The sequence below is a fragment of the Antrostomus carolinensis genome, unplaced genomic scaffold (assembly GCF_000700745.2).
Source record: "Antrostomus carolinensis isolate BGI_N321 unplaced genomic scaffold, ASM70074v2 scaffold20131, whole genome shotgun sequence".
Classification (NCBI taxonomy): Eukaryota; Metazoa; Chordata; class Aves; order Caprimulgiformes; family Caprimulgidae; genus Antrostomus; species Antrostomus carolinensis.
The window spans coordinates 28,713-47,330 of record NW_010292833.1 but is presented as its reverse complement, the minus strand read 5'-3'; the positions used below and the strand labels follow the sequence as shown (position 1 = coordinate 47,330).

The window sequence follows — 18,618 nt, the reverse complement described above, 5'->3', positions numbered from 1 at the left end:
TAATTACAGAGAACATGTTCCTTATTGACAGATTGCAGGAAGCGTAAAGATCGATGCTGCTTTTCTTAAGGAAAAAAAATCATTCCTCCCTACATACCTTCTAATTCAGATTCTTCATAGACATTTTATTCAGTGCCTTGTAACCACAGTGGTGCTTCCAGCACTTGCTGGAGTCAGTGAGAACTTTTCAACTGGCCTTACACTGAGCTGGAAGACAGTGGGGTGAGGTTGCCTCATTTCCTTTGCATGCCCACAGCCAGCGACTGCTCACTCCTTACTTTGGAGGAACCCAAACACCTCACAACATCATGCTGCGTGTTTGCCAAAGAGTCTTTAAAGACATAACAAAGCAAACAACAACAACAAAAGGCCATGTGTTTGTTCCCAGCACGCTTTGATCAAAGGGGAAGGAAATGGGAACTGAAATGTGCTTGCAAAGTAAATGAATCCCAAAGGCTCAGAGAAATGATGAGTATGGGGAAATACCCCCCACCCACCCCTATCCAGGCTGGGTTATGGCACATCCTTGTGAGCTACAGCAGCTTTGAAACAACATTGTAGGATCCTTTCTATAGGGAAAATCTTGACTTTTTAAGTACTTCTCAAGCCTTGGCAGTTAAATGCAATTCAGATTATCTAAGAATGAACATGGCCAGTTATTCTCCATTTTTGAGGCCCCTAATGCCATGAACTTCAAACAGATGAGGTTCCAATTAAACATCCTGGAAATATGAAATCTCACCAGCGGCTGTGAGATGGTAAACTAAAAATGAGGCAGGAGATATCTTTACATTCTAATAGTCTGGGATGTAGAGGATTTGTATGCCTTGAGGTCATATAATGTAGGGCTAGAGAAGCTGACTCTGGTCCTGGGCGTGGGAAAGCCATGTTGCGTGGGTGTCTGGCTGTGGCACCATCCCAGTTTGTACAGTTTGTGCAGGTTCTCTCTGCCCAGCTCCGCTGCACAGTGAAGATGTGCATGCAGATGTAGCTGCGGTTTTCCCAGGTGCCTCTCAAAGGCAACAATATTTGTGGGATAGGATGGTCTGCAGAACAAGTCTGTCTTTATCTGGGGGAAAAATGCAGCCACATTGTAGAGGGAGTTATGCGGAGTTTGTGTTTCTGTCTAGCATGGAGACAGGAGTGGATGTTCACTCCTATACCAACACTTTTCTGCTTTATACACTTCAACTCCCAAAGGTCATGAGATGATCTCAGTGTGATGAACCAGCATCAGCACCATTGAAGAACCCACAAATCTAGGAAGAGTTGCTGGGTTTTTTACAGTTTTTAAGTGAAGCATCATGTTTTATCCCACCAGTTTTTTAATATTCCTTCTCTGGCTCCTTCCCAGGTGGGTGACTGGCCATTGGAGTCCCTGCTCTGCTACTTGTGAGAAAGGTGTCCAGCACCGGGAAGTGACTTGTGTTTATCAGTTGCAAAATGGCACCTACGTTAACACGAGAGATCTCTACTGCCTTGGCAACAAACCAACAACAGTACAAAGCTGTGAAGGACGGGACTGCCTTTCTATCTGGGAAGCATCAGAGTGGTCAAAGGTAGGAACTTGATTCAAGAGAGAAGCCAGGCTGCACACAGCTGGCCCTAACCCAACTAAATGCTTAAAATTAAGCATGTTCTCAAGGTCAGCACGCTCAGTGCCTGGCAGTATTGGGGCACTGGGTAGGAGTGTCACTTGTTGAGATGATCAGTTTGGAACTGAGGTTTGTATTCCATACCAGATGAGTCATTAAGGCAGGTTTTAGATATCATGTTATAATAACTATATCTTTCCATCTGAAAACTCTGACCAGCAAGGAAAAATATTTCACTGACCTGAGGCCAGAAGTGTAGTAACCCACCAAGGCTTCTGGCTGCATTTAAGTGCAGTATGAAACAAACACCAGATTTATCAAGCATCTGCATGTTACAGAGAATGTACAATCTTTGGGCCTTGTCCAACCTTCTTTTGTGTAATTCCAGGAATATGGAAAAGCTGGTTATCCTTTGTATAAAAGGTGCATCTCCATGTAGCTGCAGAGAGTTAAGAAATTATTCTCAGATATTATAAACTCATTTTAGATATAAATGATGCGTGGTCTAGACAGTTAGCCTACGTTTTGTTTAGCAACCGCGTGAACTGGGAGTGTGCCTACACCAGGATTCAGCTAATACAGGGCACCTTGGTCTGTACCTTGTGAGTAACAGCCCTAATAGGATGTTTTGATATTGTATATCTTGGCTTATCTGCATGATGAGAAGATCCTTTCACTCTTGGTGCAGCTCTGCCTTACAGCTCTACCAGTCTCATTCCAGACTGGCTGTGTTACGGGACTGTTCAGCAACAGTTGTTTCTGTGGGAAGGATCTTTCCTTGTTATTCATCTTTATTTTGAAGCAGTGAGCTCCTGTTTAAAACATTGTTAAAGAGCATTTGCGAAATATTATTGTTAGGAATGTGCTTAAAAGGCACAGAAGCTGAGGATACAAGAGGTCCTTGCACTGAGGAAAAGTGACTCTTAACAAACAAAATGTGATTCCACTGTCCACCTTTTGAACAAGAAATCTTGAGATGATAATGAAATGGGAGTAGCATTTCCTTTCAGTAGGATACTGTATCCGTTCACTAATGCAAGAGATTCCTTTCCTTTCTGAGTTCTTTCATTTCCAAAGATGCAGAGAAGCACACCAAAGTTTTAATACATTGTCTGATAGGTCTTTTGTGTGTTATAGAACTAACCCTTTCAGATGAAGCCCTCTTTATTTCCTGTAGCTGAACCAGCTGAGCTGTTTATAGCTGAGACTATTCTTATGGTGCAGTTCCTACCCGTTTTACATGGGGAATTTTTACATGGGGTCTTTTGTTAACAATTCCAGGTACTTCTCCCTCCTTTTATAAAATGGAGTAAGTCAAGTTGCAGAAAACTTTTTCCAGAGTGGTAATCTTCCATATTTGTGACCACATAAATCATTTGCAAATTCATACTACTTTTAAATCATTTTTCCAATAACTGGTTTGCTTTTCCTTTGATAAATTTATATAACTTTTGTCATGTTTGTAATTGCCCACTTGTGCTTTTAAATTCAATTTTGGCACATTTTTGCTATTATGTAGCACAGTTGACTCCAGGACACATTTGATGCTCTGCCAGTGTGAACACTTCTCATACCTAGGACTTTCTTCAGTAGTAATCACTTTAATCTTTAACATTTTAATCTGATGTTGTGGAGTAAATATCACAGTAGTGGTATCATTTTATAAATCCATTTTCTCATTTATTTCGTTGAAGTTTCTGGTTATACAACAAAAAACAGTTGACCACATTGATGTCTGGTCAAAAATGTGTGTTTTCAAAGCAAATTCCAATACAATCTTCATTGTGGAAAAAATTAAGTTCCCCTTTTATTGCCAAACGCTTGAGATTGTTTTGGACAAAGTTCTGCTCAACTCATTTTTAATGACAAAAATAGAGATTGTCAGAAAAAGGTGAATGTTTCTACTGTTAGGGAAATGGAGTAGAAAAAATACGGACTTCCTTCAAATAAAGGAGCTGTATCTTAACTGCAAAGTTGTGATGATCCTTTACAAAACCTTGTGGGATTTGACTAAGTAATTTATTAATAAAATAAGACATGGTGATCTCAGCTGGACACTTGGGGACTGTGCGTATTATTCAGTAGACTGCTCTGCTGTGGAATCTCTGTAAAAACTGTACGTTAAGAAATTCTTCATGAAGACAGAGGACTTGAAGAAAGAAAAAAAACCCTTAAAGAGAATGATTTATATGTGACCACCAAAGATCTTTTGGAAACTTTTGCAAATGCTGTTTTGTCTAGGAAAGTATATGCAGTATTAATCTGTGAATGACTTTAAGGTTTGTGGGAAGAACAAACAGTTGGTGTTTTTCCCAGACTTGCTTGTAAAACCCACCTAGAGATTTCTCCTACTGTGAAAAATACTCCCACTTCAGTTTGATTTACTTTGAGTAAATTGGACCATTTGAAGGATTTTATATATTGTGCTTTGTAGTTTGAGATGAATGAGTGCAACCCTGAGGAGTCCACCCTGAGGTCTGAGGAAAATGATATATAATTTGGGACAGTCTATACAACTTGGGGCACATTCATGGTTTTACAGTACCATTTAGGGAGCTCCAGCCTGGGATCTCTGCCTCTTGTACTCTTGAGGAATCCAGCAAAGCAATTTCTGGAGTTCTGCAAAGCCTGGAAGAATTCATCCCCATATCTAGCAGAACTGTACAATTATGCCTGTTACAAAGACGTTACATCCGTAAGGAGGTCACGCCATGAGCAGCACATAGTAAATTAAGTGGAAGGTTTCCCAGATTTTCAAGAAGTCACTTTGTAGTGCTCTGAAGTATTTAAAGCCATGTCTGTTTGCTTGCCAGCTCATAAACGCTTGTCATTCATGTCCTTAACAAGGCCAGCAGGTCAGAACTGCCTGGATTGTATTTTTAAGACGGTTAGACAGGCATGCTGAGATTTGTCCATTTGATGTAATTTATATCAAGCTGACGCTTGTTTCTAGCATAGACCCCCTGGATGGAGAAGCTTCTTGGAATATGTTCAAAAGACCTCACAGAATATCTCATATCTTCACTATTTATTCAGTGTCAAATCAACTGTCTTTTCCATGCTGATCCCCTGAAGGGGAGAACTTGACATACTGGAGGAGGTTAGTTTTTATCTCAGTTGGTACATATATCATTTTTCCACCCACCTGTCCCCAGTGGCTCTTTGAGAAAATTTCTCACTTTTAACCACTGCAGTGGCATGAAAATGAAGAGCAGAGAGACTAGCTATGCTGTTGTGTAGTGGCACGTACTCAGATGGCTGTGACAGCATCAGCAGATCTGTCAGCAGATCAGTTATTCTGTTACTGAATGGATTATTTAAAACAGAAATTCTCTGTTTCAGTTCATACCAGTGTTCTTTCCCCACCTAGTACAGTCAATAAAATCAAGACAAATTCTCTAGTGAAACAGAATTTCCAGCCAATCATTGGCAGAGACAACAAATGGGTGACCACATATCTCTGCTCTTTAGAAGGTACCTTCACAGTGCCCAGGCACAAAAACACTTGTGGACAATCTGTGCTCACTCACATGAACGTTTGTTAGAGTGCCCAAATGCTTCCATCAAATCTTCCTTCAGCAACTGATTCTAGCAGCTCTAGTAGTCTGCTGCTTTCTCAGAGGACTTCAAACAGTCCCTGCTTATGCTTTTGGTGTTGAGAAGTCTGTCATTCATCCCTGCTGATGTCTGCCTAGCTTTCGGGCCAAGGCTGGAAGCCGATCACAACACTGTGGCTCACTGAATAGTGCCTCTCCTGAGCTGGCCCCTTCGTACATTTGAAGTTCTTTGGAACTAACATAGCGATGAGGATATGACAAAAACAAAGAGTGAAGGTCATGTGTGTGTTTCACATGAGAACATGTGTGAGAATTGTGACTTTGCCATGGTATGTACAAACTGTACTGCAGAAATGGCTTAGTAACAGTGGTCTCATGCTACTGTGGTTTAAAAATGTCTTTATTGCCATCATTTGACTCCCGTGATACATGAAGGGATGTGGCAGTTCTGTGTTGCAAATCTCAGTGTGTCCTTTTTCAGTATGAAGCTCTTAAATGCTGGTTTCAGTGGGTTTTTTTCATCTGTAACACCAATGCTAGCAAAATGCCAGCTGATATTTTTCAAAGGTTGATTTTCAGAATTGCCATTTTTCATAAGTAAAATACTTCACAAGTCGATATCATGCTTTTCAGATTACTCTTTTGTATTTGGAAGGAGCTTAGATTATTGGCAGAAAGTCTTAGGGTTATCAGCCTTCCTCTGTGCTCATAAAACCAACTTTTCCTTTTAGCTATGTTGTTACCAAGATAAAAGTTATAATTTCTAGGCATCGTGTGACAGAAAACAAATACTTGTTGTTTTGCAGTGCTCGGCAGACTGTGGCAAGGGGATTCAGAAAAGAACAGTGACGTGCACAAATTCTCAAGGAAAATGTGATGCAGCCACCAGGCCAAGAGATGAGGAAGAGTGTGAGGATCACACAGGCTGTTACGAATGGAAAACAGGCGATTGGTCTAAGGTAACAGTGAATGCTACGTGGTATTTTCTTTCAAAGTGTGAAGATGCTCAGTGTGCTTTGCTTCTGCATGCTTTCTGTGATAATTTGCAGTTTAAATATTTGGAAAGAAACGGTTTAACTGGTTTTGATTGGAGTTTTTTCCTAGGATTTAAACTTTCCTCTTATGCATAAACATTGCAACACAGGCTTATGGATATGGCCCAGCAGGTTTTAGAGAAGTGTATTCCAAATGGGATGGGAATGAGTATTGATTGACAGCTTAACCATCCAAAGGAAAAACCTACACAAGATTCCCACCACAGGTGGATTCTTCGTGTCAAAAAGCTTTGTAAATGATGCTGAAACTCCTTTCTGTATTTCAAAAAGCAAACTTTGAACAGTTCTAGCCAGCAGATTGAATTCTACAGAGAAAAGTTTGTTAGCAGTATCATCCAGGAGTGCAGAGAACTGAAGAGGTGTCCCATGTTCAGCCTGGGCGAGCTAAAAAGAAAATAGCAGAAGGTTGGTTGCCTTGAGCATAAATATAGTAAACATTTGCACTTTGAGTTAGGAACCTAGTCACCAAGAAAAAGGGAAGTCTAACAAGGGGCTGTGGTGAGAGTTTTGTCTCCCTCAAAGCATCAGTATGGAGCTGAGAAGAAAGTTGGACCATAATCTTCTCATCCCACAGGTGGTAAATCTGAAGGTTTGGGATATCTATTGTTAAACTGAATACTTCTGGAGGGAAGTGTGGGGAAGCCCCAACAGGCTCACACACAACCAGAGGGTAACTGAGAGCACTGACAGCTCAGTTCTGTTCCTCTGCCTCATGCAGGTCCTGGATCTGCAGAGTCTGACAGTACACTGTTTTATTACCACAGATGCAAGACTAGAGCTATGCAGCTGAATTTCATGCTAGTCTGAGACCTACACAGCATAGTCCAGTCCTAGACTTATTCCAACCACCTGAAATGAAAGCAAGCCATGAATTTAAAGGCAGAGCCAAAACCATCAGTCCCTTCCTCAGGGCTGGATTTTACCTTCATTTAGGCCTGTCTGAACTTAGTTTCTCCAGTGACATCAGTGGAATTAATTCCTGAATGCAGTGGATTAAACCAGAGCTGAGTCTGCTCTGTATTTGCATTCTGATCTTAAAGTAACAGGTAGTTTTGCTTGGGAAGGAGGTCTGGCAGGGTGAGAAACTCCGCCTTTGCCAGTGTTGTTCCTAAAGCATCCTTTACATTACTGCCTTCATGTTTGCATTATAGAACTAAAATTTCCCAGGAATATTATATTCCAGTTTGGTTTTATCTTATCTTTGTAACTATACTGTTCTTTAAACAGAAACCCTACTTTGTGTCCTGGAATGTACGGCATGTGCAGAAACCACTGGGATACAGTAGTTGCATTTTGCTTTCCAAAAACCCAGACTCCAGTGTAAGCAAAATCCAGTGTAACAGAGGCCCCCATGATGGGCAAATTGGCTTATCTGCACAATTGCTTTTTTTTTTTTTTACAATGTTATTAGCAATTATAGATATTTATAGACATACTCTGTCATAAGATACGTGAATTTAATGGTGTCAGTGCTGGAGAACACATTAAGAACCTGCCACATACAAAAGGTCTGTATTTACGCTGAGCCAGGAATTTGTATCACAGAATGTTTAGAGTATTGAACTTTATTTTATTCATAACCTGGCACACAGAGTTCCTGCAAACTGGCCAAAACAAATAGTTCCCATGTGTTAACAGGTGAAATAACATTATTTATTTATTTGTGGAATTTTAAAACGTTTTGGGATGCAAATTGACCCGGATTCTCTTTATAGGGAGGAATATGAAATAATTGTGTATTCACTGATTACACGGATTGAAAGCTCAGTATTGTATGAATGATTCCAATCTGATAAAGATGTTGGCTCGCTGCTAGAAAGGCTGCAGTCACACACTGCTCACAGTAAATAGCGTTCTTGATGGATTTAGTGTCTGCATGTGAGCAGGACAGTGCAGTATCACTTGTTATTTGCAATTCTTCACTCAGGATCAGGTTCCTCCCTGTGCAGAAGGGCACAAAAGCTTACGTGCTGCATATGTGGCCTGCTTCTGTCTGCAGAGAGCTTGTGCCAACTCTCTGCTTCCCAGGAATTTCACCCTGTGTGAGTCCAGCAGGATGTTCTTGGACTTAGATTTGGTTTATAATGAGCATTTAAAATTCTAGACATATTGGTTAATTCTGACTGGACACTTAGATCACACAATTAGATTCTTATTCTCTGAGTAGAGGGGTAAACAAAAGGCAGCACTCGATTGCTAGAAAAGGGTACGGGTAGATACAATTCTCTGAAGAAAATGTGTTGTCCCAGAAACCCAGATAGCTGAAATATCTGGTGCGGAATTCAATTCTTCATGAATCCTAAGCAAAGGATTTTCATCATGAGGAGCCAGAAGCTTTCACGCAGGGCTCACACTTAGGGGGAGAGCCTTTACAGCAGCTCCTCTGGTGTTGTCCAGCTTTAAACAGTTCCTCTTTAAAGAAAAGTACAAAGTCTGCGGTAGTGAGATTATAGTGAACTCTTTAAAATTCATACTTCCAGGGTAACATTCCATTGTAAAACATTTGTTGCTGGTGCTGTAAAAATCTCTGTGAGAGAGCTTTGTGCTGACTAAGATGGAAACTTTCTCTATTAATACAAATTGATCTCAGAACAAGTAACAACTTTTTGCAATTAGTGCATTTGTTACTTATTGTTAAGAATCATCAGGGAAGCAAGATTTAACTAACAGTAGTAATTATCACAGATTAAAATAAAGGGCTTTGACGATTTATGTGCAAACAGCTTGCATGGTGACTTGGCCTCCAATTCTTAATTTCCCAAACCAAGATCATTTGAAGATACCAGGAAGTCATGTAAGAAAGAGGCAAAACCTCATTTAAAAAGTCGAGTCCAAATACAACTTGTAAATAGAACAGGCTGTTTGGGTGGTAATGGCAGTCTGTTATTTTTATATTAGTAATAGTAGTATTTATAGAATACATAGGCTCTGTGCATGAGAAGACAGCTCTCATCCCTAAGCAGCTCCCAGCCCTATAGAAATAACTCACCTCATGCCTGACAGCAGTGGAAGTGGTTATCCTACGTAAGATCTTAGATCCTGTTGCATTCAGAAGGTGCAAGAGCAGGCAGCAATATCATCTATGCCAGAAAAGTTGTGGGTTTATGTTTTCAAACCCTGGATCCACTTCTGTGTATAGAAGAGGTGAGGGCTGGAGGCATGGCCATGCTGATCTTCAACCTGCAGCTACCAGCCAAAACCTTGCCCACTGGCCTTAGTAATGGCTCTGCAGCCATTGTCTGTCTGCGCTCTAAAGAAGAAAAATTTTGTTCCATTTTTTTGGTCAGGTTTATTTGCAGATGGTCCTTAGTGCATATCATAGCTGTGGAAAGCATTTGGAGCTAATTGAGCAGATTTAGCAAGCAGTCTTGGCTGTGATATTTGCATATTCCCCATTTATTTGCAGCCTATTTCAAGTGTTGCATGAGGAAATGATATATCTAGTTCACTTTGCAAACACATAGGGCCAGATCTGTAAAGTTATTTTGAATGTCTTTGAAGCTATCTTTGTTAGTCCAGTGCTTGAGATTAACAGACTGTCTACTCTAATTCTAAAGCCAGAGTATTGTGTTACTAGTAACCACGTGTAACCTCCATTACCACTGCTATTAAACTTCCAACTTCTCTGCTGCCCTACTGCAACTTCTCTTTTAAACCCCTTCTCTTAAAGGGATATAATTATTATTTTTAGCATTTAACACAAACTCAGCGTTGGTATTACAAGTTACATAGCTAAACTGTTCCTGGTCTGAGTCTTTGAACCTAGTAGAAAGATAAATTGCACAGCAAGACACCCACTGAAGGTGTTAATCTGAAATCAGTTTCTTATTGTTGCCTGGACTCTTCAGAATTGCAATTCATTGTATCATCCTTTTTTATATATGATGCAACATACAAATGGGAATCCAAGCCATCTCCCATTCAGTCATTTCTTCCAAAAGGAAATTCCACATCCACTTTGCATTCAGTTAAAGAAACAAACATCTCGTACGCTCTTTCTGCTTTGAAATAGTTTCTCCTTGTTTGAAATCTGAGCTGTTAAGTGTTCTAGCACTGGAAATGTTTTTACATTTTTGTTGTAGTTGTGCTAGTCAGAAGAACAAACTGGTTGGTTGCTGCGTTTCCCCACCTTTGCCTCAGACTCCTAGGCTGCTGAAAATATGTCTCTTGATGCTTTAGCAAGACAGTAGTTCATTCCTTCATGATGAATTGTATTTTGCTGACAAACTGTATGTCGAGGGTTACATTCCTGTGAAGAATTCAGGCAAGTAGTGAACAGAATGTGTCTTTCTGAATGTCTTTGTGTAAGCTTAGCAGGATGCACATCCTGAGTCAGTACCATTCTCCTGCTCCAGGCTGGGCTTGAAGGGATCAGTTGTGGGACTCTGGCTTTGCGTTGAAGCCTGCTGTGACTCACACACTCAAAACCACATCCTAGGTGATGTAGGGATGCACACTGCAGGGAGATGCAGGGTTGATGTGTTGGCTAGCTATGGTGGAGTTGTGCTTGAAGGTGGACAGCACTGGTACTGCTTTCCAGCTACCCAAGGCTCTCCCTGTGTCCTCAGTTCTCTCCCCTTCTGCTCTAGTCATAATGGAGCAGGAAAAGCACTCAGGAGCAAATGTACAAGCCAAGGTTGTATTTTTTGAGTTCCTTTGCTCCAGTTGGCTTTTGGACTCTTCTAGGGTATAACTGAACAGGCCAGATTATATAACAGGAGCAATTCTCCACAAGTCTTTTATGGATTTTTCTTCATTTCCAGTTTTACTTAATTGTGTCATTATTTTATATGCCTCGACATACTCTATTTCTGTCCTGTGACTGAAGTATTGTATTTCGAGCCAATAGCACAGAACAGCTCAGGGTTCCCAGTTTATTTTATTTCAGATTTTTTTTACTATTTTCCTTTTAACTGTTATTATATCAAGGAAGGTAGAATTACAAGCAAGGTGCACTAGCTCCATCGTTAGTACTGACTTTCACAAGGGTGCATTTTCAGCTTTGTGGGTAGAAGTTTAAACATGCAACTTCTGTCCCTCAGGCAACAATTTAGCTCATTAACCTATTATATTACATAGCCCAATGAAAAGATTTTTAGAAGAAGAAAGATACATAGAAGCCTTGTAATATATTGGCTTGGCCATATTTTTTCTTTGCAGTTACAGTGGATGCTCTGTAAATACTCAGGCCTGTATTAATCTCGGATAACCCAATGTAAATCCAGGGTAACTGTCTTTCATTCTTCCCTACAACCCACTGGCCACAAGCCAAGGATCTCACTCAGCACAGTGGGTCAGATATCAGTCTCTCTTACATTAGTGTAAATCCAAATTAATTCAGCAACTTAAGTTAATGCAGGCTTATACCAGTGCCATGCAGATCAGAATCTGACCTGCCAGATGTGGTGAGATATTTGGGTCTTTATAGGAACCATCACAGATTCATCCTCTCAGGTGAAAACAGAAATACATGACATGTCAAACTGGTCTTCAACTGGGAGAGAAAGTAGAGGAGAAATCTTTTTCTACCACTTAACATCTCGTCTAACCACCTGGCACAATTTTCACTGGATTTAGAAAGATTCTACAGCCCAGAAACTGGAAAGCACTAGTAAGGATCAACTTGGCAAAGTGCGATGTTAAAGAATATTCTTGTTGCCAAATAGTGTCAGTAGTGATAAAGCACATCTGAAAAATTACCTATAGCCACCTGCCCTCCCTGGACGTCAGTAGTTGCCAATTTCTTTGCAGTATTTTGCTCAGCCTGTGAAATGCTGGCTGTGGGTTCTCATCCCAGGAGAATATTAACAATAGGGAGGAAAAAAATCTAATTTCCTATAAGAAAAATACTGGGTTTGTGCCAGACACTGAGGTGTTTCATACTGAAGATCAGCAGTCATTCATCACAATGGGTGGTAACAAGGGTTTTGTAATTGCAAATTAATTGTTTTGGCAGGATCACAGTAGATTGTATTCTCTGAGAGATAAAACCCCTAGGCTTGCAGTACACCAAAAAATGTGTTGAGATTGGTTTTTTAGGTTGTTTTTTTTTTCCCCAAAAAATACTCTACAATCTTCCAGTGCCAGGAAGGTATGTTTTCTGTGTTCCAAATGTTTGGAAACATGAACAAAATACTCTGTACGCCTCAGTTTTAATGATTAATTCACATTACACGATAAGAAGAGCAAATCAAGGACAGCTGTGGTTTGAGAGGTACATTCAAAGCTGTTGTAAATATAGAAGCAAACTGTCCTTTGTTCTAACATTCATTACAAACATGGCTTGACCCACCATCTGTTTATGATAAACTATGGACAACTTGTTAATTCTTCATAAAGGTCATAACTGAGTTCATCTTCATCTACCTTGGAGAAAATAACTTTTCTTGTTGAATTGAGAGAAAACTCTGCAAGAGGGATGGTCACTTAAAACTGCAGTCGCACAATCACGGCTGACAGGCTCTTTCCTGCTGCTTACTCACTTTGGCTCAGCAAACAACTTCATGATTTATGGCTGCTCATGTGCATTCAGCACTGTGGCTGCAAACTGATGTTGGAATATTGTCTGCAGGGCCTCACTGGTGCAAATCAATTGTTCTCCAGAAGGTGATGGAGCTGGATATGGCAGGAGAGGACCCAGCAAGCTTTAATATTCAAACCCTCTCCTTCTCCTAGGCATGACCAGAAGCTAGACCTTCAGAATGTCCTAAACCTAACTACTGCCCCTGTGGGCTGCTCTAAGTTGTACTGATAGTTGTGATTCCCCATGGTTTGTTCCTCTGGTGGGTGATCACTACTATGCAGACCACAGCTTTTCTTGCCAATAGCTAATCTCAAATACCTCTTGCTACAGAGGATGAGAACAAATGGCTCCAAATTGGTTATACCAGCCAGGGACACTCCTCAGTTTGGGAAAGTTGTTGCCAGTATCCTAATAAAAAATTCATGCATCTCTTTAGCAAGGAAGATGGAAAGCCATTGCTCTGTAATTCTGAAGTAAATGGTACTTTTTTTGAGTTGTGATGAGCTAAAACCATCACCTTTTGTTTAACCTCCATTGAGGAAATACGTAGAATAAAATTGAAAAATTAGAAAAATAAATTTCTGTGTGAGAGAAAGCTAATGTTTGTTTTACAAAGCAGAAAGCACTCCTCTCTTCTGCTGCAGTGAAATCAATTTTGTTTATAATACTTTAGGCCAAATCACTGACCGACCAAAATCAATGGCCAACTCCCAATGACTTCAACGAGTTCAGGATTTCAGTGTGAAATGAAGAATTCTGGCACATGGCTTGCATTTTACATGTGACAGAGCTATGGTCAGAGGTGTAAATATTGTATAATGGCACTAAAACAAGGTTGAGGCTCTATCTAGACATGTGCTAACTGCGAGCCCCAGTCGATACAGCTGGAGTTCTGGAGTTGGAAACCTCCACACGGAAAGTGGAGATGCTGACTGCAGTGCTGGCTGGCCGTGCCATTCCCCTGAGGACTGTAAGCTACAGAAACCAAGTCCTGCTCATGCCTTTGAGGCAATGACTGCTTCTTGTTTGCACAACATTTTGCACAGTTCGTTTCTGCTGAAGTTTCTGGGAACGTCCATAGCATAAATTATTTTGGTGGTTCCTTAGTAAAGGAGAATGTGCTGCAAAAAACCCGTCTTCATCAGTGTTTTGTTTGAAGTGGAGCATGTTCTGTCACAGTGTTACTGTCTCATGTTCCAATACAGCCTCCAGTGATCCTATTAATTGGAAGAATAACTTTTCCTTTTTGATATTTTTTTATTTAAAAGCCTAGTTCATTAAGTGCATTTTTTTTAAAATGGAGAATTAAAGCCTCCCACCAAGATCAGTGGATTGGAAATGGAATTCCATCGTGACTATTTTACTCTTTTTTTTTAATGTGAAAAAGAAGAAAGCATGAAAGACAAGTCTGTTCAAATATTGGCATTCATTTTCTCTGAGTTACTCTGAGGTGTTACAGTGTCTAGGATCATGTTTTTAAAAATATGAACAGTAACTAATTCACCATTTAAAGTTTGTACTACTCATCTGAAGAGGTTTTTGCTCCTTGAATCCTTATGACGAGCAATATGTATCGCTAGCAGGGACTGCTATAATTTTGCAGTCTTTCCAATAACCTTTTGTGATTTATAAGGACTTACTGAGGCATTAAGGTGACAATTTTGCAGAACATCTTTAAAGAGCAATTAGTGTCACCAAGCTGGTGATCCTTTCTTTGACTGGGCAAAGAGGTAAAATGCAGTGTTAGTTCAGCATCATGCATTTCAAAGCTGAGTGGCTCCCTGTCTAAAGAAAACCCAGGCAGGACTGAGATGAGAGAGATGAGCTGAAGTTCAGTAATCATAACAAAGTCCTTAGTTTAATTACTTTTTGAAATAAATTGCCTTTAGGTAGCACTGATCATTAAATGATGAATAACTAAAATAAGTGTTCAGTAGAGCTTCAGTTTCCAAGATATTCTTTCAGGCCAACGTCTGCGACAGGAGTCAGTATCATTTCCTTGCAGTTTTTTGGGTGGAATGAGCTATGAATTATTTCCACTTGGTACCTGCCACAGATCAAAACGCTGTACACGTGCTATAGGTGCCATGCTAGAATATGGCACCCTGTAGGCAAGACTGTATCATTTCACATCTCTGCTTGATCCTGTTCTTGAAATCCAGTTTGAAAGCTTGTGAGAAGTAAATTCTACCTGATTGGTATAATGAATTCAATGGCATTTCCTCATTAGTATCCACCTGGGCTGCATTGTCCAAGTACTTAGGGGCACTGTCACTACCCAGAATATTCATGCATTCAGCTCTTAATCTCTGAACTCTAGACACAATGGAACTTTTCAGAATAGCAAAGACAAGCTTAATTATGCAGTGAGACGTGCTGGATATACTGGTCAGGTCTTGTTCCTTAGGGTCATGCAGTTTGAAAGCACAGCTGTAGGCAGTTTGCAGATTGCTTCTCTCTTCTCTTTCTAAGATACTGTCACATCAGCCATGAGCATTTTCTGCTATAATTTATTGTTTCTTCCCATCCTGAGTCAGAAGGGTATGCCTTTTTTTCTTGGCTAAATTAAACAAACCAGTCATTTCACAAAAGTTTCCAAATGAAAGATTGTTGCAAGCAAGACCAGATATGTTCTTTTTACAGATCTGGGGTTCAAAAAGAAGGAAGGAAAAAAAAAAAAAAGAAAAAGAAAAGAACAAGGAAGCTTGAAAAACAGCTTAGAGTTTGCTTTGGGCTAATTAGATCTTATCAGTGACAGAAAAAGACAGAAAGACAGAAATTTCTTTCTTTAGCATGATGCTGTGGTGAAAGTTGACCTGGTGTTTATGACAACATATCACATGCTGCTTTTCAGCTAGAACTATGGAGTTTAAATTAGTGATGCTCATAAAAAGCCTGATGTTAAGGTGTGGGGAGCACTGCCTTTCAGAGCACACACATGTATACTATTAAGGTCTCGGAGCGGGGCAATTACAGGACGTTTGTCATTCATCTCAGATGCTGTGTTAGAATGTTATTAATAGGAACTTGTCTTGCTTTCTTTCTGACTTTCATAGAGGCAAGAAATAAGACCCCTGGGGGGAAAAACACTCTACCCTATCCTAACGCCTTGAAATACTTGAACTCTGAAGTCAGTAAAGCATGACTTTATCTCTGAATATTGGAGCTTTAGCCATAGTGTTATCCTTGGCTTCAGCAACTGTCAGCAAACGGGGCAAACCAATATCTTTAAACATCAGATGACTGCAAACTGATGAATCAAGAAAAAAAACAACCATCTTGCCTTCAGCTGAGTTATGATGATCATCTTGAACTATATCTCCCTCCAACAGATCAGCCTTCTAAATATTGGAGTACATTCAGGATTGGCTGAAGGAACACTATGACCTTCTGCTGGAAAAAGCAAGTTTCCTACAAAAGAGACCAACATCTCTTAGAAAAGTGACATTTCTAAAGGTGATGCATTGCTGAATGCATTGCTGCCTAGCCAGCAGCCCTCACCTAAGGCATAAGCAATGCTTCATTATCCCATTCAGCTCTGAACAGATCACAGCTGGTCCCCTCTCCTGGTAAATCTGTACCTTTTTCTGTCCCTATTAAGCCTCAACACAGTGATTCTTTGGACTGGTCTCTCTTCTGCATTCCTCCAGCTGCCCAACGGCAGCCCTGCCCTGCCTTCATTCATTCTTATTCCTCTCTCTTTCTCTGGTTATCTTTTGTAGATCAAGAGTTGATGAAGTCCCTGACAGATCTCAGCACTTACTGTAAATTCATTCTATTTTAATACCTAATATTCTCCCGAGGCATTTGCTTTCAAAGCAATTAGACATCTGTCAGCATCTTTGGTAGATTTCAGGCTTTCATATCAGTATCCTAAGGTGGAAATAGCATTCCAGTTGAAAAATCATAGCCTGGTCTTAAGGTTGGAGTTTTTCGGTGAGTAAATCTTCTTTAAGCTGATGAATGCAGCTGCTGCCTTGACAATTTGTGAGTTTATTTCCTTCTGGATATCCCCACTGGCTTGCACATTACTGCCAAAGAATGTGAATGGAGGCACTTTTTTGTATTTCTTTTGCCTTCTCAAGCAGCGTTTGAACTGGGAGTTACAAGGGCTCTCATTAGGTTCACTTTTTATGTTCACTTTTTGTAACTATTCATTAACCCCCCCTCTTTTTTACAGTGCAGAACAATCCTTTGATCTTTGCTTGTGGGTGGATTTCCAATTTACAACGGCTCTATTGTCAGTTTAGTGGGTTATGGTTAGACTACATGAATCTTGCATATACATTTTTCTGATAGTGATATCACTGGCAATGCCTGGTGGAAGGAAAAAAACCCACTTCTTTGTTTGGCACCGATGTCTCTGTTCAACCACTTGTCCAAGTCCCCAGCTTCCCAGAGTGGGCAAGTTGCTTGTGGGTTTTCTCTCAGTAATTGCATAGCAGCTCAGGTGGCAGTCAGAGATCTGCACAGCTCCAAACCAGGTTCCAAAACTGGTCCTTCACATTCACAGATCACTTTATTCCATCATGGCATCAAAACATGTAGGTATCTTGAGAGTTACACCAATGCTTGTAAAGGCTTTTCCAATTTTCAGAGTATATTTGTTAATAGCAGTGTAAGAACTCAATATTTGCCCAAAAAATCCCGTGTCCATCAACAGTGTTTTCAGATACAATTGGTGCAGTTGCTCTGTGCAGCACTGGAGCCTCCCAGTGTTCTGCACAGTGGAGATGTACCAGGTATGGAGAAGCTGCATCAAGTGCGGGGCTGGAAATGGCTCTTGGCTGCGTGAGAGTTCCTCTGTTTGCAAGAAGGCCACAGCACCTTTCCTTCCTCAAACTTCTCATAACCTGGGTCCAAGCCTGAGCCTCCTGTATCAGAGGACACAGAGTGAATCTAGCCCTGAGAATTGTTCTGTGGATATGCTTTCTTGCTCCAGAAATATTTGGGAACAGCGAGACCGTAGCAATGCATTTGGCTGTCCAGAGTAGGAGGGAAGGTATTTATGGGAATTTGCTGTTCAGTTGGAGTTTGATTTTTATGCCTCTTTTAATGATGTCCTCTTTTCATAGTGCAGCACGAGTAACAATTCCCCCTTTGTATGTATTTTGTATCTATTCCTATTTCCTATTGAAATTCCTAGGAAAGAGACTATCCAAGTACAGAGTTGAAAATTTCGTCTTAAAATAAGCCAGATGTCCAACCTTCCTTTAGCTGCCAAGCCCAAAAGAGTTCAAGAAAGATGTTAAAATCTGTCTTCCTGGCTGTGAAAAACTAATTGCATAGCATAGGTGATGATCCCAGTCTCCCAGGAGAAGGAATAAAACTGCTTCGGGCAAAAACTCTGCTGTTATTTGTCTAAGGATTGGAGTTGGCAGTGTCTGTGGAAAAAGTTTCATTGCTTGCCCTCCTTGCTGGTTAACAAATGCAGAGACAGGAACACAGACAAAGGTAGGTGAGTGTTTGTATGTTGGTATCTGAAAATCTTATTCACCTTATGAGAAAAAAAATGCTTTTTTTTCTTTTTTTCCTTCTTTCCTTTTTTTTCTCCCCTCTGTTAAGAGAATTCGTTAGCACAGGGAGTGCCTAAAAGCCAGAGACAGAGGTTTCAGACTCACTATATTACAATCATGTGAAGGAAACCCATGGCCTGGGTGGGTTATTTTATGCCTGTGTGGTAAAAGCTATTGTGTTTGTAAAATGGACGTACAATTCACTCCCCTTGCAAAGAGTTTTGTGAGGATTAAGATTAGTAAATCACTCTGAAGACTAAAAGTGCCATTGAAATCCTGAGGATTAGAGGTCGCCTATGACTAGTGAAGTGGAAGGGCCTAATAGTTGCATTTATCAGGATAAAAATTGTTAACTTTAAATCCAAATTTAAT

The 18,618-nt window shown here is 40.3% G+C and overlaps 1 protein-coding gene across 1 annotated transcript in view; it reads left to right on the top strand.

The window, feature by feature from the left end:
- ADAMTS17 (ADAM metallopeptidase with thrombospondin type 1 motif 17) overlaps positions 1-18,618 on the top strand; it is a gene marked incomplete at its 5' end in the record, with an annotated part of 183,263 nt that overhangs the window by 157,955 nt on the left and 6,690 nt on the right. Inside the window, 2 exons of the mRNA XM_010177095.2 lie at positions 1,355-1,559; positions 5,959-6,111. Of these exons, the coding sequence (XP_010175397.2) occupies positions 1,355-1,559; positions 5,959-6,111 (358 nt within the window). The remainder of the gene's footprint in view (positions 1-1,354; positions 1,560-5,958; positions 6,112-18,618) is intronic.